General features: G+C 41.1%; 1 protein-coding gene across 2 annotated transcripts in view; it reads right to left on the reverse strand.

Annotated features, from left to right (window-relative positions):
- Nup188 (nucleoporin 188) overlaps positions 1-27,855 on the reverse strand; it is a 57,661-nt gene that overhangs the window by 25,953 nt on the left and 3,853 nt on the right. For both annotated transcript variants that reach the window (XM_048431963.3, XM_085681408.2), the window contains exons 2-13: positions 19,833-19,887; positions 18,042-18,115; positions 16,137-16,221; positions 15,930-16,010; positions 15,040-15,084; positions 13,090-13,182; positions 12,840-12,959; positions 6,484-6,695; positions 4,994-5,108; positions 4,069-4,269; positions 1,794-1,883; positions 81-146 (exon numbers count right to left, since the gene is read on the reverse strand). In XM_048431963.3, the coding sequence (XP_048287920.3) occupies positions 81-146; positions 1,794-1,883; positions 4,069-4,269; positions 4,994-5,108; positions 6,484-6,695; positions 12,840-12,959; positions 13,090-13,182; positions 15,040-15,084; positions 15,930-16,010; positions 16,137-16,221; positions 18,042-18,115; positions 19,833-19,887 (1,237 nt within the window). The remainder of the gene's footprint in view (positions 1-80; positions 147-1,793; positions 1,884-4,068; positions 4,270-4,993; positions 5,109-6,483; positions 6,696-12,839; positions 12,960-13,089; positions 13,183-15,039; positions 15,085-15,929; positions 16,011-16,136; positions 16,222-18,041; positions 18,116-19,832; positions 19,888-27,855) is intronic.

Here is a 27,855-nt window from a genome sequence, read left to right on the forward strand (position 1 = left end):
CAGCTGTAGGCCAGAACAACAGGAGGAGCTGAGAAACACTGCTCTAGACACTGCCACAGCACAAGTCCCTACATACTTACTGTTCCCCAGAACAGCTCCGGAAGAGAAGGGTCTGCCAGGACTTCACACGCTGTGTCAATCACATCCTGGAAAGAGGAGGAAATGTTGCATGAACCAGTTTCTTTTTAGGTGACCTACAGTTAGTTATGGCATGGTGCTGCATGCCTATGAGCTACATACTACTTGAGAGGCTGAGGCATGCACATCTTATCTGCAAACAGATTCACAAATTCACCTTCTTTTTTTTTTTTTTTTCCTGAGACAGGGTTTCTCTGTGTAGCCTTGACAGTCCTGGAATCCAGAGGACTCCAGTGCAATTCCCAGCACCCACATGGAAGTTCACAAGTGTCTACAACTCCAGTTCCAGGGAATCTGACAGCCTCACACAGACAAAATAACAATGCACATTTAAAAACAAAAATAAAAAAAAGCTTTAGGAGCTGGGCGGTGGTGGCGCACGCCTTTAATCCCAGCACTCGGGAGGCAGAGGCAGGCGAATCCCTGTGAGTTCGAGGCCAGCCTGGTCTACAAGAGCTAGTTCCAGGACAGGCACCAAAAACTACAGAGAAACCCTGTCTCAAAAAATCAAAAAAAAAAAAAAAAAAAAGCTTTAGGGAGCCACGGATGCAGTTGAGAGGGAAACACTGCTCCACAAACCTGACAACCCAGAGCTAATCACCAGAATCCATGTAATGGTAGGAGGGAGAACTGACTGAAAAGTTGCCCTCTGACCGCCACACTCAAACAATTGCTCATGCACATGCATGCACACATATACCATGTATCTACATACGATAAAATTATTTTAAAATCACTTTTTATTATTCAATTTAAAAATTTTCCAAGAGTGAAGCTAGAAATGGTATGTACACCTATATTCTCAGTAGTCAGTACTGACCTCTGAACCCCTCGAGCCATGTCAGACACAGTGGACAGGGGAGGTAGTGCCTATTTTGAATCCCAACACTCAGGAGGCAGAGGCAAGCAAATCTCTGAGTGCAGAGTCAGCCTGGTCTACAAACCAAGTTCCAGACCATCCAGCGATATGAGAACCAATTCCAAAACAAAGAAAACAAAAACACCAAAACACATACACAAGCAGACAGTGTCAGCTCGCCTGTCAGTGGTTTCTTAAATTGTCAGGCTGTACATCCAGTCTCAGCCAACCATGAACCAAAACCATTGAGGAAAGTGTCTGCAACATGTGGGAGGTTGAGAGCAGTCTGGGCTACCCAGTATTGGTCCCACCTGACTATAAAATGAGACTACATCTCAAAATACAAGGAGATAGGATAAAGAATCATGTCTGTGTATCAAACACGCACACCTTCCTCTATAGTTATTCTTTGTACATGATAGCATAACTACTATTTACATATTGGGTATAATCAGTAACCCAGAGCTAATTTCATATATACATACCATGATTCCAATACAGAATTATATTAGAATTTAGAGTATCTGCATGTAAAATGGAAAGGACAAATCCAACTGCTAACAGAACATGTGTGTGTATTATACACATAATATATAAATATATGTAATAATATAATTTCATCCTGTGTGACAGGATTTTATCTTTTCTTGCTTCAATTTACATCTCATTCATACAATAATAAAAGAAAACAAATAGTAAGGAACGAAACAAGATATATGAGATCTGAGGGGGCAGTGTCATGACTGGACTGTAAATGTGGGGCAGTCAGGAAGCCTAAGGAAAGCCCATTACTGACCTGTTGATTGCCCAGCGTGTGGAGCTCCAGTGAGGTGAGCGCGAAGGAGAGGAGGCCGTAGACACACATGCAGGCGGTGCTGGTGGTGCACTGGAATGACAAAGGAGTGAGTGACTAATCTGAGGAACACTCTTTCCAAGACTCAGCCACCACAGCAACAGAGTCCTTGAAAACAAATGCAAAAGGAATCATAAACATTAATAATTTTTCTAATTTAGTTACGAGATTAGGGTGGACACACAAACATTAGGATACAGGAATAAAACCAAACTCAAAATGACCAAAGTTTTTGTGGATAAAAAGAAAACCACATCTAGCCAGGAGACTAGCTACCTACTAGAGGCTCTATGAGCTAATCCAAATGAGACATCACTATCTACCAACCTGCAGTACTGAGAGCTGGCTGGTTTCTGTTTTACAACTAATTTCTTTTTTTTGTCTTGTTTGTGTTTTGGGACAGGATTTCCAGGCTGTCCTGGAAATCACTCTATAGACCAGGCTGGCCTTAAACTCAGAGATTTGCCTCGCCCTGCCTTTCACGTGCTGGGATCAAGAGTGTGTACCACCACCATCTGGCACACAAATTTCTTTTTTAAAATTCTTGTGGTCCAGGGTTTGAACTTAAGGTCTCATGAAACAATGACTGGGCTCATATTCTACCACTAAGCTCAATCCCTAGCCCCAAAGAGTAGCTTTCAGAGAACTATAGGCTTACATCAGACAGAGCTGTCACACTGTCCTAAAAACTCCATTTGGCTTATTCACCTCTTCTTCCCAACTCATCCTTGGCAGCAGTTGCTCATTTGATAGTTCCCAGCATGTCACACTGCTAGAGACACACACTATGTGGCTTCCTCAAATTTACTTCTTTTTTTTTTTAATATTTATTTATTTATTATGTATACAATATTCTGTCTTTGTGTATGCCTGCAGGCCAGAAGAGGGCACCAGACCCCATTACAGATGGTTGTGAGCCACCATGTGGTTGCTGGGAATTGAACTCAGGACCTTTGGAAGAGCAGGCAATGCTCTTAACTTCTGAGCCATCTCTCCAGCCCTCAAATTTACTTCTTTTACTTAGGAATATATACGCATCAGAATTCTGTCCTTTTTTCATTGGGGCATGGGCCAGGATGACTGGGACTCAAACCCAGGCCTTCACGTATGCTAGATGAGTGTTGTATAACTGAGCGGTATCTACAGACCTATTCCATGTTTTCTCATGGCTTCTTCTTAACAGTGAAGAGCTGTCCACTGTCCTACTGTCAGAGTTTACTTATAACTACTAAAGGGCATTTCCCTAGGTCTATATTCTGGCCACTATGCAGGTAACTGTAACACTGATGCTGCAAACATCTGTGAAGAAGCTCTTCCATGAACAGTCTTCTACTCAGTAGGGGAAAAGCCAATAATTACAATCTCTAAAACTCCATTTTCATTTTGCTTTCTTAAATTTTCATTTATTTATTTATTGATTGATTGATTCAATGGGCAGTGCAGGTTAACTCCAGGCCAGATGCATGCTAGGTAAGCACATAACCACTAAGCCTGCTCCTGTCTCAATTTAGCACATCCGTATGAGCTGACTCAATAAGCCAGGCGAACTCTCTCTGAACCCCAATCAAGCCTCAGAAGTTTCTCACTCATTGTCAGAGTCCCCAGTCATCCTCTAGAACAGTGGTTCTCTCAGCTTCCTAATGCTGCAGCCCTTTAATATAGTTCCTGAGGTTGTGATGACACCCAACCATAAAATTATTTTATTGCTATTTTCATAACTGTAATTATGCTACTGTAATGAATCATAGTGAAAATATCTGTGCTTTCTGGTGGTCAATGGTGACCCCTGTGAAAGGGTTGTTGAACACCTAAAGGGTTCAGGACCCACAGGTTACAACAAGAGTCAAATTCATCATCAATTCAAACTGTTTACCACTTGCTCAGTATTGCTGCTTGGGACAAATTACACCTTCCTGGGTTTTCTAATGTGTAAGTCAGATGGTACTCCAAGCAGACCTGTGCTATAAAGACTAAGATGCCACTGGGGAGTGCCGAGTATGCTGTCGACCACCTACAAATGCCAGTGAAAACTTTGTTACAAAGCTGGTACAGTGGCACATGCCTGCAATTCCAGCCCGTGAGAGGCAGGAGGCACGTGAGTTCAAGGTCAGCCAGGGCAATATACTGAGATTCTATCTCAATAAAGAATAAAAATCACAACAAGCCAAGTCACAGTTGCCATTGATCTCCAGGCCTTCCGTCCTCATATACAACTCACGTCATTTCCCCCACTGGCCAGTGAGCGAAGCAGTCGAGTCAAGTACTGAAACACATTCAGCTGAATGGCCGTGCCGCCTATCTTCCTGATCACACTGCTGCTTTCCTCAGGGTTCAGTGTGTGACGGAGGAGAGCCCAGGCCAAAAGTACAGGGGCATGATGTGGAATGTCTCCCAAGGTCAACATCACACGATCCATATCCTAATGAGGGTAGAAAACATGTGTGTCTATGAAAAAGAGAGGTCCAGATCAAGTCAGGCATGCTGTCAATCTCAGCAAGCCTCTCCTGCACCAACACTGCACACATCTTCACCCCAACCACCTTGCTGATGCACCCAATCACTTCTACTTCAACCCACAATTCTTTCTACTGATTTTGTTATAATCTAAGTTTAAAACTTTAAAATCCATGTTCAAATAGAGAATTAGAGAAGTTATCAGCCCGATACTTCTTAAACTTTCCATGACTCTCACTTTCTGTCTTTCTACTCATTCTAAGTCAGTATTCATCTTTTTCTTTTGCACAAAACCCACAAATGCCATAATGTCAACGGTTTTGTCCTGGGGCTACCTGCTACGACTCTACTCCCTATTGCAGAATTAATTATCATCTCTGCACAATAACTCTGGTCTCTCCCAGACCTGATTACAAATACAGAACTAAAAATGCTGTATATCAGGATAGTTCAGTGGCTAAAGATTAACTAAAAACTGCTGGGCAGTGGCAACGCACATCTTTAATCCCAGCACTCAGAAGGCAGAGGTAGGCAGATTTCTGTGAGTTCGATGCCAGCCTGGTCTATAGAGCAAATTCCAGGACAGTTAGGGCTGTTACACAGAGAAACCCTGTCTATAACTCCCCCCCCCAAACAAAACAAAACAAAAAACTATAAACCACCCGAAAAAAATGTTATTCCAAGTTCACCTGACAAATGAGCCCATCTTGAGCAAACTGGTGCAGCTCTCTCCTGTCATCCAAGGCGTACTTGTGCAAGGACTCGATATCCATGCCTTCCACCAGGATAAGGGCACTGAAGTACCTGGAAAGGACAGACCACACCACAGTCTCACTCATGGTTTTCTGAAACTGCTGAACTGAAGATCTAATTTAATTCATTTAATATCAATAGTTATGAATGAGTCTTTTCACATTCTTTGTTATCACTAGCTTTTAAAGACAGAGGAAAAAACCCAGGGCCTGTGTGTGCCAAACATGCACTCCACGACTCAAGCTGCATCTCAGACACTTGAAATGTACTTTATGCTCCTGTTTCCAGTTTCATATCTCAGTTTCAAGGACTTGACACTGACCTGTGGCTGTGTCTATTATTCAGGGAAGCTCAGAACTAGCACTGAAGGTTTCCAGAGCTACAACCTACACCTGACCCAGCTCTCACTCACTGAGAAAATAGGTCTCAAGTATGGATATATCCAAGGTAGTACAGAAAAAATAAATTCAAAGACTATAGACAGTGACTTCACAGAAGACAAGGAGTACACATCTTGCTTATCAGTGTCATCAAGGCACTTGCACTGTGCCTCTAGGAGCTGCTCAGAAAGTACTCCTGTTGAATGGATGAATGAACCTCTTAGATTAAAACACAATGGGGGCTGGAGAGATGGCTCAGTGGTTAAGAGCACTGCCTGCTCTTCCAGAGGTCCTGAGTTGAAGTCCCAGCAACCACATGGTGGCTCACACCCATCTATAATAAGATCTGGTGCCCTCTTCTGGCCTGCAGGTGTACATGCAGGCAGAACACTGAATACATAATAAATAAAATCTTTAAAAAAAAAAAGATTAAAACAGAATAATGTCTTTGCTGGGCATGGAGGTGCACACTTAATCCTAGCACTTGGAAGGCAGAGACAGGTGGATTCCTGTGTTAAAGGCCAGCCTGTTCTACAGAGCATGTTCTAGAACAGCGTGGACTACATTGAGAAATCCTGTCTTGAAGAACAAACCAACAAAAAGGATGTTTTTGGGGTAACAAGATGGCTCAGCAGCTAAGAGCACTTGCTGCTCTTCCAGAGGATCCTGTTCAGTTCCCAGCACTCATATGGTGATTCACAACCAGTTGAATACCAATTTCAGGGAATTCAATGCCTTCTTGTTGCTTCCATAGGCACCAGCCACACAAATAGTACACATACATACATGAAAAACACTCACACACAAAACACACATTCTTTTTACAAAAGCAAAATTAAATGTTAAAATAAATAAAGAATAGAAGGGTTTTGAGAGACCAAGTCCCTTAATGACAGACTATGAACAGGAACATGTTAGCACATGCACCCACATCCCTACCCACTCAATGAAAGGGACAACCTTAACTCTCCATCTTGACAGAGCCACTCCAATACCAATGGTCTAAACACTGCAAGTTTCATAAACCACAACTCAAGCAGACTCACCCAATCCGATCTACAAAAGGATCCATGGTTTCATCCACCAGGTGTCTATTGGTCTGCCTACTACCAAATCCTTGCTCCTTGAACATCTTGGTTAGTACCAGTAGGTCACTAGGTGACATCTCGAAGTATGCGTAATAGAGGAAAATAATTTCTAGCAGCATGGACTGCTCCCGGAGGCACTGAACAAACCATCGAGACACCTGGCGCTCAGTCTGCACCAATATAGAGAACATGGGAGACAAAGTTAAGACTAGAAAACAAATTACCTTTTTCTTTCTTTCCTTTTTTTTTTAAATATAGAAAAGGTCTGACTAAGTATCTCTGGCTAGCCTGGAACTGGCTATGTAGACTAGGCTGACCAACTCACACTCCAAGTGCTGGGATTAAAGAGGAATGTACCACAACATCAATCTCTAAAAATGCTATTCTTTTTTATTATTATTATTATTTTTTGGATTTTTTTTTTCAAGACAAGGTTTCTCTATAGCTTTGGTGCATGTCCTGGAACTAGCTCTTGTAGACCAGGCTGGCCTCGAACTCACAGAGATCCACCTGCCTCTGCCTCCTGATTGCTGGGATTAAAGGCATGCACCACCACCACCCAGCCTAAAAAATGCTATTCTTTTATTAGATAATATATGCATAATAGAAGATTTTAAAATACAAGAATAAAGTATAGGGACTGGAGAGATGGCTCAGTGGTTAAGAGCATTGCCTGCTCTTCCAAAGGTCCTGAGTTCAATTCCCAGCAACCACATGGTGACTCACAACCATCTGTAATAAGGTCTGGTACCCTCTTCTGGCCTGCAGGCATACATGCAGACAGAATAATGTATACATAATAAATAAATAAATATTAAAAAAAAGAATAAAGTATAAAAATGATGTCCCTGTGCTGGACAGGGGTGGTACACACCTTTAATTCCAGTACTCAGGAGGCAGAGGCAGGTAAATCTCTGTGAGTTCAAGGCCAGTCTGGTCTACAGGGAGTCCCAGGACAGTCAGGACTGTTAAAAATCCTGTCTCAAGGAAAAAAAAAAAAAAAAGGAGGGGAGGGGTATGGATGTCCCTGTAATTTCTATTGCCCAGTCATCTACACTTCTGTACAAGCAGCCAGTCATTCTAGTCTCCTTTAAGCAGTGTATCAAATGTAATGGGGGATTTAGCCTATATTCTCTCTCTAAACCAAGTAACACGTTACACAACTCACAACTTACCTTTTTTGTTTAACAATGTCTCAAGGAAAACTTCCTATGACAGTATACTTTCCACTCCTTTTCACAGATGTATTTAGATTTGCTACATAGTATTTAACCAGTCCCGTCTTTTTAATGTTACATAGAATGCCCTGCATATAAATGCTGTAATTTCAGAGTCTACCTGGAAGAACACCTTGGGGTATGTTTAACAGCTCCATGTTGTTCGGGGTGTGAGAGGGACACATCATGTTGTCCAGGCTAGCCTTGAACTTACTATATAGCTGAGGCTGGTCCCGAACCCCCAATTCTTGTGCTCTGCTTCCCAAGTGCTAAGATTACGAGTGCGCCACATCTAGTTTCTCACCAATCTTTGCTAACATAATCATGCTACAAAACCTACAGAACAATGTGGCAAGAACAGTCAGCAAACAAACGATCTGGACAACTTCAAGCAGCTGATATTTATAGATCACCACACACTACAACTGTCAAGCCAACATTCTTTTCAACATAGTATACTCGCCAATAAAGAGCCTATGGTGGACAATAAACCATGGAACAATAATTAGAGATTACCTTAGCTGCTCAAGCTGTGTGACTGGAACATGCCATTAACAGCTGGAGGGATAGTACCTTATAAAACATTACAAGGAGCTGCTGGGTGTGGCTCATACCTGCAATCCCAGGACTCAGAGACTAAAACAGTAGGATTAATTTGAGTTCAAGGACAATCAGAGCTACTTCATGAATTTTACACTAGCCTAGGCTACAGAGTGAGATCCATCTTTTTTTTTTTTAATTTTTATTTATTTTGTTTTACAGTATTCTGTCTACATATATGCCTGCAGGCCAGAAGAAGGTACCAGATTTCATTAAAGATGGTTGTGAGCCACCATGTGGTTGCTGAGAATTGAACTCTGGACCTCTGGAAGAACAACCAGTGCTCTTAACCTGTGACCCATCTCTCCAGCCCCCCATCTTTAAAAAAAAAAAAAAAAAAAAAGTCAGGCATCAAAGGCACACCCTCATTATCCCAGAGGGATAATATCTCAAGAGGCAGGAGGAACAAGAGTCCAAGTATATCCTCAACTACATATTCAGCTCCAGGCCAACTAGTTATAGGAAATCCTGTCTCAAATAACCAACAAATATATAAATAAATATATGCTGATCATAACGTAATTAAATTTAACATAATCAGCTAGGCATGATGGTGTATGTTTCTAATCCTAACACACAGGAAGCTAAGGCAGAGGATCACTATGAGTTTCAGGTCAGTCCAAACAATAGAATGAGACTCTATCTCAAAAACTGACAAGATGGCTCAGTGAACAAGGGTACTTGCTATTAAGCTTAATGACCTGAATTCAATCCCCAGAACTTCAGGAGAGAACAACTCCAACATTTCCCGACCTATATATGCATGACCTATATATATCAACATACAGAGACACACTTTCTCAATTTAAGAAAATATCTAATGCCTAAAAATTAAACACTAGGATTTTTATTTTTGTATTTTTGGTAGTAGAATGGGCAGTGAAGCAAGGGCCTCATGCATGTGAGACAAGCACTCTACCACTGAGCTAACAACACCCTAGCTAGATGTCTCTTCTAAATATTAGGTACTGATTTTCTTTTTTAACAGTTTTCAGGAAAAAGTCTAGAGTAGAGGTGGTGCTTGGTTGGTTACACATTGGCTCTAGTACTATTTAACTGCACGATCTTAGTTCCCACTACTGAAATGTCACTTTCTTTTTCTTACATATACTATTTTATGTATACGGATCTGCCACTGGTGGTGGCACAGGCCTTTAATCCCAGTACTCAGGAGGCAGAGGCAGGACGATCTCTGTGAGTTCAAAGTCAGCCTGGTCTACAGAGCAAGTTCCAGGACAGGCTCCAAAGCTACAGAGAAACTCTGTCTCAACAAACAAACAAACAAATTATGTATATTAAAGTTTTGCTTCCTTATATGTCTGTGTACTGCATTTGTGCAGAATCTACAGAGGCCAGGAGGGTTTTGGAACCCAGAAACTGAAGTTAAAGATGACTGTGAGCCTCCATGTGGGTACTGCGAATTGAACCCAGAGTCCTCTGGAAAAACAACAACAAAGCCATCTCTCCGGCCCCCAAATGTCAGCTGTTTCACACTAATTTCCCATTGGTTTTGTGTCTATTCCCATGCCAACTTCTAGCTTTACATTACTATTCTTTCCTTGCTGCATTGTACTGTTAGGGGCTGGGGCACACTGCAATGTTAAATCATTGTACTGTTAGGGACTGGGGCACACTGCAATGAAACATATTATCTACCCTATTTCAATTCTCCAGTAGCACAAAAGAAATTATAGATTTATTATCTGATAAGACTAATTCTCCATTTTCCTGGCTTCCTTTTATAAGGTATTTTAGAGTCATTAATTTCAAAACAATAGACAAATAAAACAAAAACAGAAGTATTTTTTTCTGAGACTACATGAGATTTCCAAGCTAATATCGGACAAATCAAACCACCCCTTAATGGTGCTAAATCTCTACACTCAAGAACGTGATATGGAGCCAGTTGGTGGTGGCACACTCCCTTAAACCCAGCACCAAGGAGGCAGGGGCAGGAGGATCTCAGGTCTCCAGAGCCAGTTCCACGAGAGCCAGGTCTACACGAGAGACTCTGTGTGAGTTCCCCCATCCCCAAAAAAACGATAGAGAATAGAAAAGAATGTAGTGGTATGTTCCTATTCATTTATGGTCCCCAGCAGCACATTCAAGTTCTCTGTACTAAGACTTTGGGTTTCTTTAAGTTTCCTTTTAGGAATTTTCTGTTCTTTTTACTACAAGTTTTGTTGGGGAATATTATTTTCAGGTTTGGGACTTTTGTTTACACTACATTTGTTATGTATACGCATTATATATACAATATTCTGCCTTCATGTATGCCTGCAGGCCAGAAGAGGGCGCCAGATCTCATTACAGACGGTCATGAGCCATCATGTGGTTGCTGGGAATTGAACTCAGGACCTCTGGAAGAGCAGCCAGTGCTCTTAACCACTGAGCCATCTCTCCAGCTCCTACACTGCATTTGTTTAACTCTGTGAAGCTGTGTTACTGTGCCTGTCTAAAACACCTGATGGTCTAGTAAAGAATAGCCAATAGCAAGGCAGGAGCAAAGACAGGTGGGGCTGGCAGGCAGAGAGTAGAAATAGGAGAAACGACGGAAAGAAGGAGTAAATGAGAGAACAAGGAGAGGAGGATACCAGGGCCAGCTCACCCAGATACACAGCAAACTATAGAGAAAAAGTAATGCCAGACTCCCCCAAAAGCCAAAAGAGCAAAAACATATCAAAACAAGTTTCCTAAGGGCACAGAAAAATTCTCTAATTTTGTTCTAAATGGGCCTGTTTTTAGATTTTTAGTTATGCATATATGCCTGTGTTTATATTCTACGTATGTGTAACTGTGCTTGGAGGATAAAAAAGATGTTGGATTCCTTATAGCTGGAATTAGAGATGGTTGTGAGCCATACAACATGGTGCTGGGAACTGAACTCAGGTCCCCTAGAAGAGCAACAAGTGTTGCTGACTGCAGAGCCACTCTCCAACTTGACACAGACCTGGATTAAATCTTCTTTTTGGGGGGAACTGTTCGGCATCAAATCAGGTACTCATGTACCTGCTCGCCAAGTGCTATACCACTGAAACAGGGTCTTGTTTAGTTATTTAAGTAACTCAGTCTGCAGCCCAGACCAGTCCTTGAAAGAACAATACTCTGCTTCTGCCTTCTAAACAGCTTGTATTTCAAACCTGTACTACCAAGTCAGGCCTGAGTACTTTTCTTCTATCAGATATTTTTAATAATTAGTGTTATTCTTTTTGCAGATATTGGGATGGAGGGGAAGGCCAGTGCCAAGAGGGGCCACAAGCGTATCACCTGAGGACTCAGTGGGGCCGTGGCAGGTGAGAGACAGATACACCATGCAGAAGGAGTTTGGTTATAGAATTTATTTACTGGATTATGGAGGGGTCAGGGAAAGAGGGAAGGAGAGAGAAGTCGGGGGAGGAGACAGAGAGGGGAAGAGAGAGACAGGTAGTAGCCACCTCTTCAGAAGGACAATAAGAGAGTACTGGAAGGATGAGACGGGAGATCAGCTTGTCTTGGTGGAAGGAAAGTGAGTTGGGAATGCAGGGCTTGTCTCTCAAAAGGACAGGGTACCCAGGTGACAGGTCAGCACATCATAACAACTAGCATCTGTTTTTGCTGATGTTTTTCTTTGTTTTGCTGTGCTAGATATTGAAACTAGGACCTCAACCATGTTGGAAAGTTTTCTACCACTGAATAGCATCCTCAGCGAGACATGTTTTAAATGTTAATGTATTGTTTTCCAAACAACTAAAAAAAATAGTATATTGGTGTGGTAGGTGCTGCCTGTACTCCCAGCACTTAGGTGGTGGAAACTGAAAGATTAGGAGTTCAAGACAAGTCCTGGCTGGAAATTTAGGATAAAATGATCAAACTAATATTATACATAGTAGAAGAAAATGATCATAAAGAAATTAAAGCTAGTCAGGCAATGGTGGCACACCCCTTTAATCCCAGCACTTGGGAGGCAAAGGCAGGCTGTGAGGTTTGAGGTCAGCATGGTCTATAGAGCAAGTTTCAGGACATCCAGGGCAAAACTGAAAAACCCTGTCTTGAAAAAACAAAACAAAACAAAAAAAAATTTTATCGACCTGGAAGGCCAAGGCAGGGAGATTCTATGAGGTCCAGATTGGCCTGGATTGGGCTACAGAGTAAGACCTTGTCTCAATCCTGTCCTCTCTCCAACCCCCAAAAAAGAGAAGATGAAATCTTGGGTTTAGAATTCTATTAACTACTAAGAGACTATTTTAGGTAACAATAAAAAACAAAGGGGGTGGAGTGGGTTTTAACACTTTGATTTTCCTAATATGAATTAGGAAAGAAAAAGAAACGGAAAAAAAAAAGAGAAAATGGACCAAGGAAAAGGTTCAGAATTAGGGAGCATTAATCAATGTTTTGTTCTGACACATTCCCTCTGGTCTGACGAACCCACACTTGTACTCAGCTCTGTAACCCTGCTATGGCACCCTGAACACGGCATGATATTCTCCTGAGCTAGAGATGAGCATAAGAACTACGTACCATTAGATTGCCATGCGTCTCCCAGGTTGGTGCTTCCATTCGGTACAGCTCTTCAAATTGCTGTCTGTATTTTACAACTAGTTCCTTCTCCAGTTTGTCAACACAGTCTGCATATTCAGCCTTAAACCCCAGAATGCGTAACACAACATGTAGAATAAAAGGTAAACATTCAGGTGAATACAAGTGATATGAAATTATTTAAACCTGAAAAACAAGGGTAGAGAGAACAAAGCAAACCGAGCAAGCTTACCCTATAAGGATGCCGTTCATCCTGGAAATAGGTCAGAAGATGTAAGACACAACGAAGAATGCAGGTTCTTTCTTCATAATAATAATCTGCAATCTAGGGGGAAAACCCACAAAGTTTCAAAATCACTATCTCACTCTTGCAAAGAGACTCAAGTTTACAACTCCTGACAACCAGATCCTTCAAAAATGTGCAAGGAGGGCAAGAAAAATGGCTCAGTGGGTAAAGGTACTGACCACCAAACCCGACAGGACCCACATGCTGGAAGAGGAGAAACAAGTCTCACTAGTGGTCCTCTGACCTCTGCATGCTAGCTATGAAGGCATACACAATAAATATTTTAAAATTCCTTTCATTCTATTTGTACTGTGTGCACATATGTATATATTGTATATGTACAGGTGCCTACCAAGGTCAGAGGAAAGAGGAGGGCAATGAATGCTCTAGAGCTGGAACTATGGTGGGCGTTTGTGAGTTGCCCTATGAGTTCAAGGAACCCATCTTGGGCCCTCTGGAAAAGCAGCAAGTGTTCTCAACCACTGAGCCACCTTCAAGTCCTAAAAAACATTTTAAAACCTCAACAGAAAAATCTAATAAATATCATCAATCACAAAGACACAAACAATTGAACTAAGCAATACCCCTCCATGACACGATTTCTCATACTGCCAGACCCGCATATCATGACACAGAGACATAATAGTTATGAACGTTCAGCCTTATCTTATGCTTGTCCCATTAGCTCTTATAACTTAATTTAACCTTTTTCTCTTCATCTACATTTTGCCTTGAAGCTTTTTATCTTTTTCTTTCTCTATGTCCTACTTTCTTGCTTCTTCTAAGGCTGACTAACCCCAGGCAACTCCCTCTCCTCCCTCATTCTATTTTCTCTCTACAGCCTTGATTCTTCCTCCTACTTATTCTCTCTGCCCACCAGCCCTGCCTGTCCCTCTACTGCTTGGCCACTGGCTATTCAGTTTTATATTAGACCAATCAGGTGCCTTAGGCAGGCAAGGCAAAGAGCAGCACGTCTTTATATAATTAAACAAATGCAGCATAAAAAAATGCAACACAGCTTTTCATAGTTAAAGTAATATTCTGCAACATAAATATAATATATCATTACATAGTTAAAGTACTATTCTACAATACCCCTCTACTGGGGGAAAAAAGTCGTAAGTCAAGAAATAAATCATGGAAGATAAAAGGAATTATTATGACTTAATAATCTAAACATTATTTCCAAAACAATTTTCGATCATGAGTTCTCAGAGACCCAAATAACATCAAAGTTACAAACTGCCAGGTAAATACAAGAAGCAAATGTGCCAGGGCTCCATGCTCTAACCACATGCAACTAAAGGACTTAAGTTGCACTGAGTATCAACATGAAACCACCTCAGAAGTCAAATCCACAGGACAGACCCGCAGTGAGCAGGCTGTAGGACAGGCAAGGAGTACAGGAATGCAAACTAACCTTGCTCAATTTCATCTGAAAGGACTGAGAGTGGGGTTCAGTGATGGAATACTTGCCTAGCATCCTTGAAGCTGAGTTAATCATAATCACATTCCTCCCCCCAAAATACCAAGTTAGCTGAGTCTCAGAGAATAGCCACTATGAACAAGTTGTCAACAGCAGAGGCAACTCTGGGAATAACTCCTCAGCTGGGTCCTGTGGCTAAGAAGCTTCAGCTAAGATCTAAAAACAGCCAAGAAGGTGGATGTGTTGGCACATGCCTTTACTATCCAGTACTGAGGAGACAGAAGTAGGTGGATCTAATTAAGTTCTATGCCAGCCTGGTCTACATAGTGAATTCCAGGCAAACCAGGAATACACAGTAAGATTAAGACCCTGCCTGGGGAAAAAAGAAAAAGAAAAAGAAAAGAAAAGAACGGGTCTAGGATCTGTCACACAACTGTCTACCAAAGAATGAAACAGCAATTACTGCTTACCTTCAGGGTTAAGGCCTGGCTCTGCCTCTCATCTTGCAGAACAGTCTGAAAGAAAACAGAACAGTCAAGAGGCTGTCTTACAGGCAGAATTTAACTGGCAAAGAAAAAGATGCAGCACACCCTTCATGACGACCCACCTATTTCATTTCTGTAAACATTTCTACCTTATGTTTAAGTCAAGTCTAACCTAACAGATGCTCAAATCCTTTCCCTCTTCTCTGGTCTGTCTCTTTCTACATAAAACTAAAGCTTAGCAGCCTGGGTGCTCTCTTAGAGCTCTCATTTATATGCAATTTTTTGCCATTTCAAGCACTGCAAGAATGAAGATAGGTGCCGGTTTAAACACAGATTGGGCTCTTTTTCCAGCCTTCAATAAAAGCCTTGCCTTGGGACTGGAGAGACGGCTCAGTGGTTAAGAGCACTGGCTGCTCTTCCAGAGGACCTGGTTCAATTTCCAGCATGCACATGGCGGCTCACAATTGTCTGTAGTTCAGTTCCAGAGGATCAAACACCCTCACACTGACATGAAGGCAGGCAAAACACCATACACATAAAATAAAAATGAATCATTAAAAGACTTGCCTCAGCTGGGTGGTGGTGGCGCACACCTTTAATCCCAGCACTCAGGAGGCAGAGACAGGCGGATCTCTGTGAGTTCCAGGCCAGTCTGGAATAAAGAGGGAGTTCTAGGACAGCCAGGACTGTTTCACAGAGAAACTCTTTCTTGAAAAAACGATAGATAGATAGATAGATAGATAGATAGATAGATAGATAGATAGATAGATAAAGTCTGGCCTACCACCTGTGTATCTCATAATCTCTTCTGGAAAGGGCCAGGGCCCAAACTCACCAAAAAGACAGATGGATGGGAGTTGGGCAGAACCACAAACCTTTAGTGAGTCCCGAGTCCCCCTGTAGTCCTCCTGAAGGTAACACTGCAGTAACTGCACACTCTGTTCTTCATCAAGACCCTAAATCACAGACGTCTTAAGTCAGCAATGGCTACTGAAGCTTAGAATTTTTACTAACTTCATTAATAATGAAGCCACAGGCACCCACACATAGCATACACCGACCCCGTACTAATGTACACTCACCAAGAACTTGCTGACTCGTAGGCCCAGTTCCTTCAGAGGTGACGCTACATCTTTATTAGCTTTTACTCTTTCAGCTGAACTTGAACTATGAGAAAAGCAGTGAGTTAGGTCCTCATTCACAATGACCCCCAAGGGTATAAAATAAAAACACTTTGAAGCCTTCTTTTTCCTTTAGTGTCTATAAAATACACACACACATTCACATTTAGACTGTATAACAGAGCTAGCTTTGCCTATGTAACAAAATCATGTATGCCCATTATAAACTGGTCACAATGTTATTTGTAGCTCTATTAAGCTACATTAATTTTTTTTAATTAAATATGTTGGAGGTAGGATATGTGGAGGACAGAAGTTGATACCAGATATTCTCTGCTTCTTCAAACTCTTCAGTAAAGTGACCAAGGTAACATCACGTGCTCTATGGGTTTAGCACTCTGAAATGATGTAATAAGAATGGTATTTCGGGCTGGAGAGATGGCTCAGTGCTGTCTTCTGCAGCATACATGCAGAACACTGTATACATAATAAATAAATAAATCTAAAAAGAACAAAGAATGGCATTTCTTTGTTTTAATATTTATTTACTTATTATGTATACATTATTCTGTCTGTGTGTATGCCTGTAGGCCAGAAGACGCCATCAGACCTCATTACAGATGGTTGTGAGCCACCATGTGGTTGCTGGGAATTGAACTCAGGACCTTTGGAAGAACAGGCAATGCTCTTAACCACTGAGCCATCTCTCCAATCACCCAAAGAAAGGTATTTCACCTCTGAAAAACCCTCAAGTTCATAACGAGAAGAACATCACACAGGTGCAAGTGGAGGACATTGTATAAAATATTCCTAGTCTTCTCAAAATTGCTCAAAGTCCTGAAACCCAGGAAAAACTGAGACACAGTTACAGTTGAGCCCAAAGGAGACAAGTAAATGCTACACATTGCTCTGGACTGGATTACAGAACAAGGAGTAGACATCTGGGTGTAAGATGTAGGCCACTGGCAGAGTACACGGGAAAGGCTCTTCAGTTCAATCCCAGAACACAAACAAAAATATTTCAGTAAAGTCTAGAGTTTAATTTTAGTTTACTTTTTTAAAAAAAATAAAAGGTTTAGCTGGTTGTGGTGGCGCATGCACCACATGCAGAGGCAAGCAGATAAATAATATTTAAGTTTAAGGCCAGTCTTATCTATATAGTGAGTCCAGGACAGCCATAATAGGCTACATAGTGAGTCCAGGACAGCCTGTATCCAAAAAAAAACAAAAAAAACAAAAAATTTTTTTAACTAGATTTCAAATCCCATGTTATTATATAAAGTCATTTCTGTCCTTTCTTTCAAAATTTTTCTTTTATTTTTGCTTTATTTATTATATGTCTGGGTGTTTTGCCTGCATGTGTGTCTGTTGCCACCTAAGGCCAGAAGAGGGCATCAGATCCCCTGAAACTGGGAGCTTGCTCATACTGGGGCATAGTGCTCTATGGGAGAATATATCATTTTCTCCAGAGGACAGTGGATAAGACAAGCAGTAAAAAGGGTCACGTTGAAGAGAGTAATGGTGGTGTACGCCTTTAGTCCAGCACTCAGGAGCCAGAGACAGGCAAACCTCTTGAGTTTGAGGCCAGCCTAGTCGACATACAGATTGAGTGCCAGGACAGCCAGGACTACACAGAGAAATGCTGTCTTGAAAGAAAAAGAAGAAAAGGACAACATGATTACTGTGAAGGAAATTATCCTTTCCTTCAACAGACAGGAAAAAATGTACTGACTCATCTACTCATATCCAAACAGCATTCTCACTCATTTACTACTAGCCTAGCAATTTAAAAAGCACACAGGGCAGTTTCATTTATGCTGCAGTCCTTGGGGAAATGGCATCGCCAGAAACACAAAATAGCCATACCTGGGAGGTTTGTAGTAAGAAAGCCCTTCTAATAACCGCTGCCAATATTTATTCAGTTCTGCCTCAATCTGATTCTGCAAAAGAACAAGGCAATTACACAAATGCAACCTAAATCAGATTTAGGGTCACACTACACTTTGCATTTTCCTTTGTGTCTCTTTGAAATGTTTCCACCACAGCTTAAGGCACCAGTTCTCAAACTATAGATCACAACCCCTTTGGGGTTCAAATGACCCTTTCACAGGGGCTGTCTAAGACCACTGGAAAACATAGCTATTTACAATATGATTCATAACAGTAGCAAAATTAGTTATAATGTAGCAACAAAAATAATTTTATGGTTGGGGATCACCATAACATGAAGAACTGTGTTAAAGGGTAGCAGCATTAGAAAGGTTAGGAACCATTGGTTTAAAGTATTGTAAATACAGAATTCTGTAATTTTTTTTTAACTAATACTGTAGCATCATTTATGGAAATCTTTATAAAGGGGCTTTCCAATGATTGTATATTTTACTAAATAACAGATCATGTTTGTCATTCTTTTAAAAAGATATTCAGGAAGTCTTTTTTCCTCCTCTTTAATAAAATCACTTCTTGGAGTTGGAGAGATGGCTCAGCAGTTAGGAACATTGGCTGCTCTTCCAAAGAATCTGGGTTCAATTCCCAGCACCCACGGGGCAGCTCACAATTGTTTGTAACTCCATTTCAGGGAATCTGATACCCTCATACAGACATACATGAAAGCAAAACACTAATGCACATAAAATAAAGCATTCTACAAATCAAGTTCCAGGACAGCTAGGGCTGTTACACAAAGAAACCCTGCATCAAAATAAACGAACAAACAATAAATAAGTAAAATCACTTTCTTGTAATGAACTTACAAATAAAAACACCATTCAACTGATTAAAGTAGCCACTCAAGGGGCAGGAGAGATAGCTACAAGAACTCACTATTGTTGCAGAAGACTAAGGTCAGATGCCAATACCCACATGGCAACCAACAACTGTCTGTAACGCCAGTTCCAAGGTATCAAACACCATCTTCTGGCCTCCTTGGACACTAGACATGCATGTTACATAAATACATACATGCAAGCAAAACACTCACACACATAAAATAAAAATAAGTAATCCTTTTTAAAAAGGTAGCCACTTAAACATTTGCCCAATTCTAATTATTTGGTTTTTGTTTTTTTGAGACAGTCTTACTATGAAGTCTAAGCTTGTCCTAATTTGAGACCATCCCCTCAGTCTCTGGTGGGCTGGAGTTAGCAGAGTATGCACCCTGCCCTGGTATGTAGTAGAATGCTGTCTATCCCAGAGTACTCGGAGCACAGAACATTTTCTAAGATGTCCTTCTCTAAGGATTCATCTAGAAGCAGAATTACCAGATGAAGGCATAATGTAAGATCCTAAGATCAAAATATTCCTCAAAGGGTAAGAAGCTGAAGGACCACCTGTCACTGATCATACACTTGAAAATATTTTAGAATTCACAGTCTCTATGACTTGGAAGCTAACGGCAAACAGAGAACAGAAAGCAAGAGACTAGAGGCCTGACAGCCCTTCCTCAGCCTGGGCAGTAGACTCTGCAGCTCTCTGGAGGCACCCTCACCGAAAGCATGGGCATCTTTACAGAAGACCAATCGATGTGGTACAAACAGAGGCAGACTTAGAAAATTTCAGTAGCTACAGAAGAAGACAACTCTCCATTTTGGGTTTTTCTGGTTTTGTCTTTTGTAATAAACGCTGTTGGCCTAAAAACCCCTCAACACAGTCACTCACCAGTTCTCTAAGAGCCGACCTTCCAAGTATAATTGTCCAGAGTTCTCTGCTGCTCCTGAAAAATGAGAAAGCAGAGATAATTTTGTTCTTTTTTTTTTAAAGATTTATTTATTATCTTTACAGTGTTCTGACTGCATGTATCCCTGTAGGCCAGAAGAGGGCACCAGATCTCATTACAAATGGTTGTAAGCCACTATGTGGTTGCTGGGAATCGAACTCAGGACCTCTGGCAGAGCAGCCAGTGCTCTTAACCACTGAGTCGTCTCTCCAGCCCCATAATTTTGTTCTTTTAAGGAAAAAAAAGCTAAAGGAATCTGATATTCAGTCAAACAGTGGTGGCACTAAGGAGGCAGAGTTCCAAGACAGCCAAGGCTATATAAAGAAACCCTGTCCCGAAAAAAAAACAAAAAAAAAAAAACAAAAAAAGAAATCTGATATTCAAAGTAAACATAAAATGTAAGAACAAAGAATTTTAAAATTAATATTATTTGAAATTATTACTAGGCTTTTTGAGACAAGGTCTCATATTTCAAATTTCAAATCACAGACAGTATATAAAAAACAGACATCCAGGAGTTGGAGAGATGGCTCAGCAGTTAAGAGCACTATCTCCTCTTTCAGAGAACCTGGGTTCAATTCCCAGGACCCACAACTGTAACTCCAGTTCCAGATCTGACATCCTCACACCAATGTACATTAAAAACAAACCAAAACGCCAGGTGGTGGTGATGCATATGCTTTTAGTTCCAGCACTTGGTAGGCAGAGGCAGGCGAATCTGTGTGTTTGAAATTGTCATGGTCTACAGAGTGAATTCCAGGATAGCTAGGGCTTCACAGAGAAACCCTGTCTCAAACAACCAAAACAAACAAAAAAGACATCCAATCCCATAGAGTTCAAGGCTAATCTGAGCTATAAGAGACCCCATCATCAGAAACAAACAAACAAACAACAAAAACCAATGGGCTGGTGAGATGGCTCAGTGAGTGACGGTGCTTGCTGTCACACCTTGTCAATAGCAGAGATCCAGAAGGTGTCCTCTGGTCTTCATATTCATATATATATATATAAGCACAAAATAAATAAACAAATAATTGCAGTTTTTAGAAGTTTTGTAAAGAGACGGAGATGTAGCTCAATTGGTGAGTGCTTACCTGGCATGTATAAGGCCCCGGGTTGATCCCAGTACTACATATACAGATGTGGTAGTCCACAACAGTAATCCCAGCATTTGAGAGTTAGAGAAGTTAAAGCCATATAAAAAGTAGCAAATTTAAAGCTAGTCACCTTGGGAAACAGGAGATTTTAGCTCAAAAACAAAATCTAAGGGCTAGAGAAATCATTCATTAATACACACACACACACACACAAATGCAAAAAAATAAAAATGAAAATGGAAAACTTGGGCTGGGAAGATGGCTCAGTGGATAAAACATCTGCTACCAAGCACAACGTTGGGAGTTCAGACCCCAGAGTCTATGTAAGTGTGCGCCGAGTGTGCGTGTGCCCGTGTGCATGCAGCAGATACCTCTAATTCCAGCACTTAGATGGCAGAGAAAAAGGATGCCCAGAGCAAGCTGGTTAGCAAAACATGCCACACTGATGTGTCTGGATTCAACTCAACTTCTACATCAATGATTAAAGTGGAACATAGATAATCAAGGAAGCTGCAATCAGTCCACACACACCCACCTGTCTACACAGGCATGAACATGTATTCATGCACAGATACACACCACAGACTCAAGGAAAAAAAACCCTGAAAACTATTTTTCTTATTAAGACTAAAACACACCAAGCGGTGATGACACACACCTTTAGCCTTTAATCCCAGCACTCCAGAGGCAGAGGTGTGCAGATCTCTGTAAGTTCAAGGTCAGCCTGGTCTATACTAGATACCATACAAAGTGAGTTCCAGGATGGGCTCCAAAGTTAGGGAAACCCTGTCTCAAAAAAAAAAAAGAAAAAAAGAAAAAGAAAAAAAAATTCCCAAGATAAAACAAAACACAAAGTATTAGAGCCATGTATGTCAAAGCTATCATTCAGGATTTTCCCATCAAAGAGGCTTAAACACGTCCAAAAAATTATAAATCTTTCCTAGCAGTTAATGTGCCTAAGAAATCCATAGCTGCCAAGTCCCACACCAGCACACTGCAATCACTATAATCTTTCTCTGATAACAGGGTAACATTCACAACTCAAAAGTAATCAGATTAGATCTAGTTATTGGAACAAATGTTTCTCTTTATGCTGATAACAAACCAGCCTCAAATAATAACACAAAGACAAGATCACTGAAGAAATTTAGTGATGTTTTGAAAGTTTTCATGCCTTTCGTCACGGCATAGTTATCTTTGGCTCACTTATTTGACAAGCCTGACTTAGCAATGTGAAAAGTCAGGGCTTTCTTTAAAACTGGCAATTGCTCTATGTCTAACATGCATGAGTGTTGTAGAGTATTTGTTCTCTATGTGAAGATCTATTTTCTGTGATTGGTGTAATAAAAAGTTGAATGGCCAATAGCTAGGTAAGAGTTATAAGCAGGACTTATGGGCAAAGAGAACTCTGGGAAGAAGAGAAGTCAGGAGCCACAGAGAGGGAACAGTAGGTACAAGATAGAAGAGCGGTCCATATGATAGAATGTAGATTAATATAAATAGGTTAAGTTCTAAGAACTAGTTGAGATAAGTCTAAGCTAAAGGCCGAGCTTTCCTAACTAATATAAGTTTCTGTGTCATTATTTGGAAGCTGGCTAGCAGGAAAAAGACATGCTTCATATGAAGCTGTGGGTCAGTGTTTCTCTGAAAAGTCTAAATCTCGGTGGCAGGAATTGTAGCTCAATGAACGGAGTACTTGTCCAGCAATCACAAACCCTTCTCTCTATCCATCCCCAGGACCACATAACCAGACCAGAGGGCATCATGCCTGTGATCCTAGCACTGGAGGCAGAGATCGAGGAGTTCTAGGACATTCTCAGCCACACAAATTCAAGGACAGCCTGGTATAATAACCCTGTAATAGATAAAAAGAGGAGCTGGAGAGATGGTTAAGAGTATTTGCGGCTCTTCCAGAGGGCCTGAGATGTTTTACCCCCATGTCAAGCAGCCCACAACTGCCTGGAACTCTAAATTCAGGAGATTCGAATGTCTTCTGGCTTCCATGGATACCCGTCACATGATGACATACATAGGCATACACATATACATGTCAATTTTTTTTTTGGTGGGGGCGAGTCAAGTAAGAGTTCTCTGCGTATCCTTGGCTATCCTGGAACTTGCTCTGCAAACCAGGCTGACTTCGAACTCAGAGACCCACTTGCCTCTGCCTCTGGAATTAAAGACATGCAACACCACTGCCAGACTTAAGATTTTTTTTAAAATAAATAAATAAATAAAAATTCTCAGGCTAAGCACAATAGCAAATGTGTATAATTCCAACACTCAGCAAGCTGAGACAAGTTCAAGTTTGGCCTAGGCTACAAACAAACGAGACAGAAGAGGGAAGGGAACAGAAATAAAAATTCTCACTGAGATATATTGTTCTGCTTGACACTAAAGAGATATAAAAATATATTGTATGTTCTAAGTATATGTAATTTCTGTTAATTATTCCTTAAGTAAAGCTAAATAAAAAATAAGTTAAAAAAACAGGAAAAGAAAAACAGAGCAAAACTTCTCAATCATAAAAACCATATTAAAGGCTGGAGAGATGGCTCAGTGGTTAAGAGCATTGTCTGTTCTTCCAAAGGTCCTGAGTTCAATTTCCGACAACCACATGGTGGCTCACAACCATTTGTAATGAGTCTTCTGGCCTTCAGACATACACACAGACAGAATAGTGCATGCACAATAAATAAATAAATAAAATTTAAAAAATAAAAACCATATTATAGCCAGGCGTTGGTGGTGGTGGTGCACACCTTAATCCCAAGCACTTAAGAGACAGAGGCCAGTCTGGTCTAGAGAGCGAGTTTCAGGACAGGCTCCAAAGCTACACAGAGAAACCCTGTTCCAAAACACCTAGATAGAGATAGAGATAAAGAGATAGATAGAGAGAGAGAGAGAAAGAGAGAGAGAGAGAAGAGACAAATATATTGTATTATAATCATTTTGGTAGGTGTCAAACATGATGTTTTGGCTGGACATGTACACCTGTGATTCCAGCACTTGGGAGGAAGAGTTAGGAGAGTGAGAGCTGGTCTCAAAAATAAGAATGTTTAATAAACTTTCTTCTTTACTTATTCAAACAAATGAAACAATGTTGCATTCTATCATTTTTTCTTGTATGTATGTGATTTTTATTTTTATTGACATGTATGGGTGTTTAGTCTGCATGTTTATCTACGCACCATATATATCTATGCACCATTGCATGTAATACCCAAGGAGGCCAGAAACAGGTGTTGGATCCCATGGACCCGGAGTTACGAACAATTGTGAGCATCAGTGTAGACACTGGCCATCAAACCCTGGTCTCTGCAGGAGTAGCCAGTACTCTTAACCACTGAGCCATCTCTGCTGTGGGATATTTATACTCTGTGTGAAGATGTATTGCTGTGATTGATAAAATAAAAAAAGTTGACTGGCCAATAGCTAGGCAGGAGAGTATAGATGAGACTTCCAGGCAGCTAGAGAACTCTGGGAAGAAAAATGTGAGGTAATCAGATGCAGAAGAAGGATGGATGGGCAGTATGGAGGTAAGGTAACAAGCCTTGTGGAAGAATACAGATTTAAAATATGAGTTTTATTAAAAATGGGTTAATTTAAGTTATAAGAACTACTTAGGGACAAGCCTAAGCTAAAACTGAGCTTTTATAATTAATTATAAGTCTCCATGTCATTACTTTAGAGTTGGCAGCCCCGGTGAGAAAGTACTACAATACTTGGCATCCAATGTGTGGTATGTCCACACAGACTGAGAAGTCATGCCAGTTGGAGCTGCCACATTTTCTGCCTGGGCTTGCAGCCTCTTCAATGACTCCTATGGCTGCTGCTTGCAAAGATTCTAAAAAGTGGGCTCAGCAACGTCCCAGAGCTGGGATGGTAAACACGGCTCCCACCAGTACCCACCAACATGAGGCTAGGTGCTCAGCGATCCCAGGGCCAGCCACCAGAACTGCACACAGGAGAGCCTAACTACCGCCAACAATGTAAGATTGGTCTCACACAGGCACTTAGTAAAGCCAGTTCCAGACCAGAAAACCTCTAGAAAGGTACATAGTATGCTTTAAAAGGTCCTTAGGTGCCGAAGAAAGCAAAGAAAATGAGTATTAACAGTCATAGAAAAAAATAGTTTAAAAACAATAAAATTTCAGGCTGAGGAGATGGCTCGGTGGTTGGAAGCACTGGTTGCTCTTCCAGAGGACCCAGGTTCAAACTCCAGCACCCACATTGCAGCTGATAGCTGTCTGTTACTCAGGTTTCATCTGGCATCCTCACACAGACATACTACATACAGGCAAAACACCAACGTGCATAAAATAAAAAAATAATTAAAAAATAAAGTCTTTAATATAAAAAATTTTAAAAGGCACATAAAGATGGGAAATACTTAGGGTGCCTGGATCCAGTATGGTGCTTCATTGATTTTTATTTTTTAAATGATAATGGAAAAAAAAAACTGCTGAGAGACACTGAATTGTGGAAGGGATTGCTGAATTAAATCAGCCTATATACTTTAGGGATGTCTTAACTTTAAAATGGAAGTAAAAAAAATGTGTTGTTGGGGCTGGAGAGATGGCTCAGTGACTAAGAGCACTGGCTGCTCTTCCAAAGGTCCTGAGTTCAATTCCCAGCAACCACATGATGGCTCATAACCATCTGTAATGAGGTCTGGTGCCCTCCTCTGGCCTTCAGGCATACACGCAGACAGAATATTGTATACATAATATTTTTTAAAAAAAATATGTGTTGCTTTAGGAGAGATTATGCCTTTGTTTCCATAGGATTCTTCAAAATTAATAAAGATCACATTTGACTGGGGGAGACCTCCTGAGGATCTTGGCTACAGACATGAGGGAGGAAGACAGTAAAGACAGGTGATGTGCATACTGACCCTTCCACATGGCTCTGAGACTGGATGAGACATGATAAATCTTGTTGGTCAGAGTCCTCATGACTTACTACATTACAGTTTGGAGATGCAGTCCAAACAGACTTAAAACACTGACAGATGCCTTTTACCTACTCAAACATAAAACAGAACATCATCTTTAGCTGATTTGTGCACACCACACATTCTATATTGTGTTAATATATGTCACCTTTAAAAGTTTGTGTGTTTTCAGAAAATAAGAACCAGAGACACTAAAAGTCAAGTAGCCCAGGTGATCCGGCCTCTAAAAATGCCTCTGCTACAATTTCTTCAAAATTCTGCATCCCGGAAAACTTCAAGGCTACTGGCTGGGACAGTCCAGTCTCACAGCAGGTGAGTTCTCCACTGCCCCATCACAGAGACTAAATGAAAAATAACACAACTAGCTCTCCCAGGACATGACCATTATTTCAATTTTCTCAAGGTCCCCTAAAGATGCTGTCATCCTCAGACAACAGGAAGCAGTCTAGAGAACACAACACCTGCATTCTCAAGAGAGGGAATGGGTGGTTTTTGGTCATTTGTTGGGTTATGGATGCTTGTCATTGTTTAGGGGACTTAGTTACAAGTTGTTATTGGTAATGGTCAGGAAAAAAGCTAAACAAAGCTGCTTTAATTTTTTGTGTGTTTTTGGTTTGATACAAGGTTTCTCTGTATAGCCCTGGCTGTCCTGGAATTCCCTCTGTAGACCAGGCTGGCCTTGAACTCAGATATCTGCCTTCTCTGCCTCCCAAGTGCTTGGATTAAAGATATGTGCCACCACCATCTGGTTTTTCAGATGATTTTGCATTATCCCTATTCCTTGTAAGTAATCCCTCACTCGCACTCCTGCTAAGTAATGTCAATAAAAACTCATTTATTCATCAAACTGGACTTTGGTGCAATCATCATTTTGGTGTGCTGTCGTTCCCTTCCCAGGGTGAGTAGAGATGTATGTGGAGCCTCTTCCCAGGAAGTCTGTCACAGAACATCACATTACATAATCAGTAAGTACTATAGGGAAGATAGCTAACAATGACAGACTCTAGGGGAGAACGCACACACATAATTAGAGAAGGCACAGAAACTGGCTCAGGAAGGAAGACTATCTCCCACTGGCAAGTGAAGGAATGTGCAGCCACACCAGAGGAGGCTGGTACTGGCACATCCAACCTGAGGGATCAGGAAAGGAACAGCTTCTACCTATATCCTACAGGGGAGAAACTAAGTCACTGAAATCAAGTATCTAGCTTCAAAGATAAAATTTTTAAAAAACAGCCAGGCTGTGGTGCTCACCTTTAATCCCAGCAGTAGGGAGACAAAGACAGGAGGATCTCTAAATTCAAGGCCAGCCTGGTTTACAGATCCAGTTCCAGGACAGCCTCCAAATCCAAAGCTAGAGAAAAACCCTGTCTAGGGGCGGGGGAGATTTAAAAATGTACTGACTGGGCTGGCAATGTACAGTTCTTACTGCAAAAGCCTTGTAACCTGTGCTCAACCCCTAGACCCCACAGTGGAAGAGAACTGACTCACAAAAGTGTCCTCTGGCCACCTGCCATGGTGCCACACTCATACTCTCTCCTACATCTACACACACACACACACACACACACACGAGAAGTTTGTTGTTTTTTTTTAATACATTGATGAGCCAACAAGATGGCTCAGTAGGTAAATGTGCCTATCACTAAACCTGATGAATTGAATCCCCAAGACCCTCCCACATAGTGAAGGGAGGACAACCAAGTTGTCCCCACTTGCACTCCTCAGCAAACAGACACCCACATAGATACAATAAATAAGTAAATGTAAAAATAAGCAAACATATAGGTCATTAATCTAAAGTTCGAGGAAACAACACAGAATTTTATTTCTAAGAGGCAGAGGACCAGCAGATGTCTCAGTGGGCACAAACACTTGCCACACAAGCCTGGAAACCTGACTTTGTCAACC

The sequence above is a fragment of the Myodes glareolus genome, chromosome 21 (assembly GCF_982192425.1).
Source record: "Myodes glareolus chromosome 21, mMyoGla1.1, whole genome shotgun sequence".
Taxonomy (NCBI): domain Eukaryota; kingdom Metazoa; phylum Chordata; class Mammalia; order Rodentia; family Cricetidae; genus Myodes; species Myodes glareolus.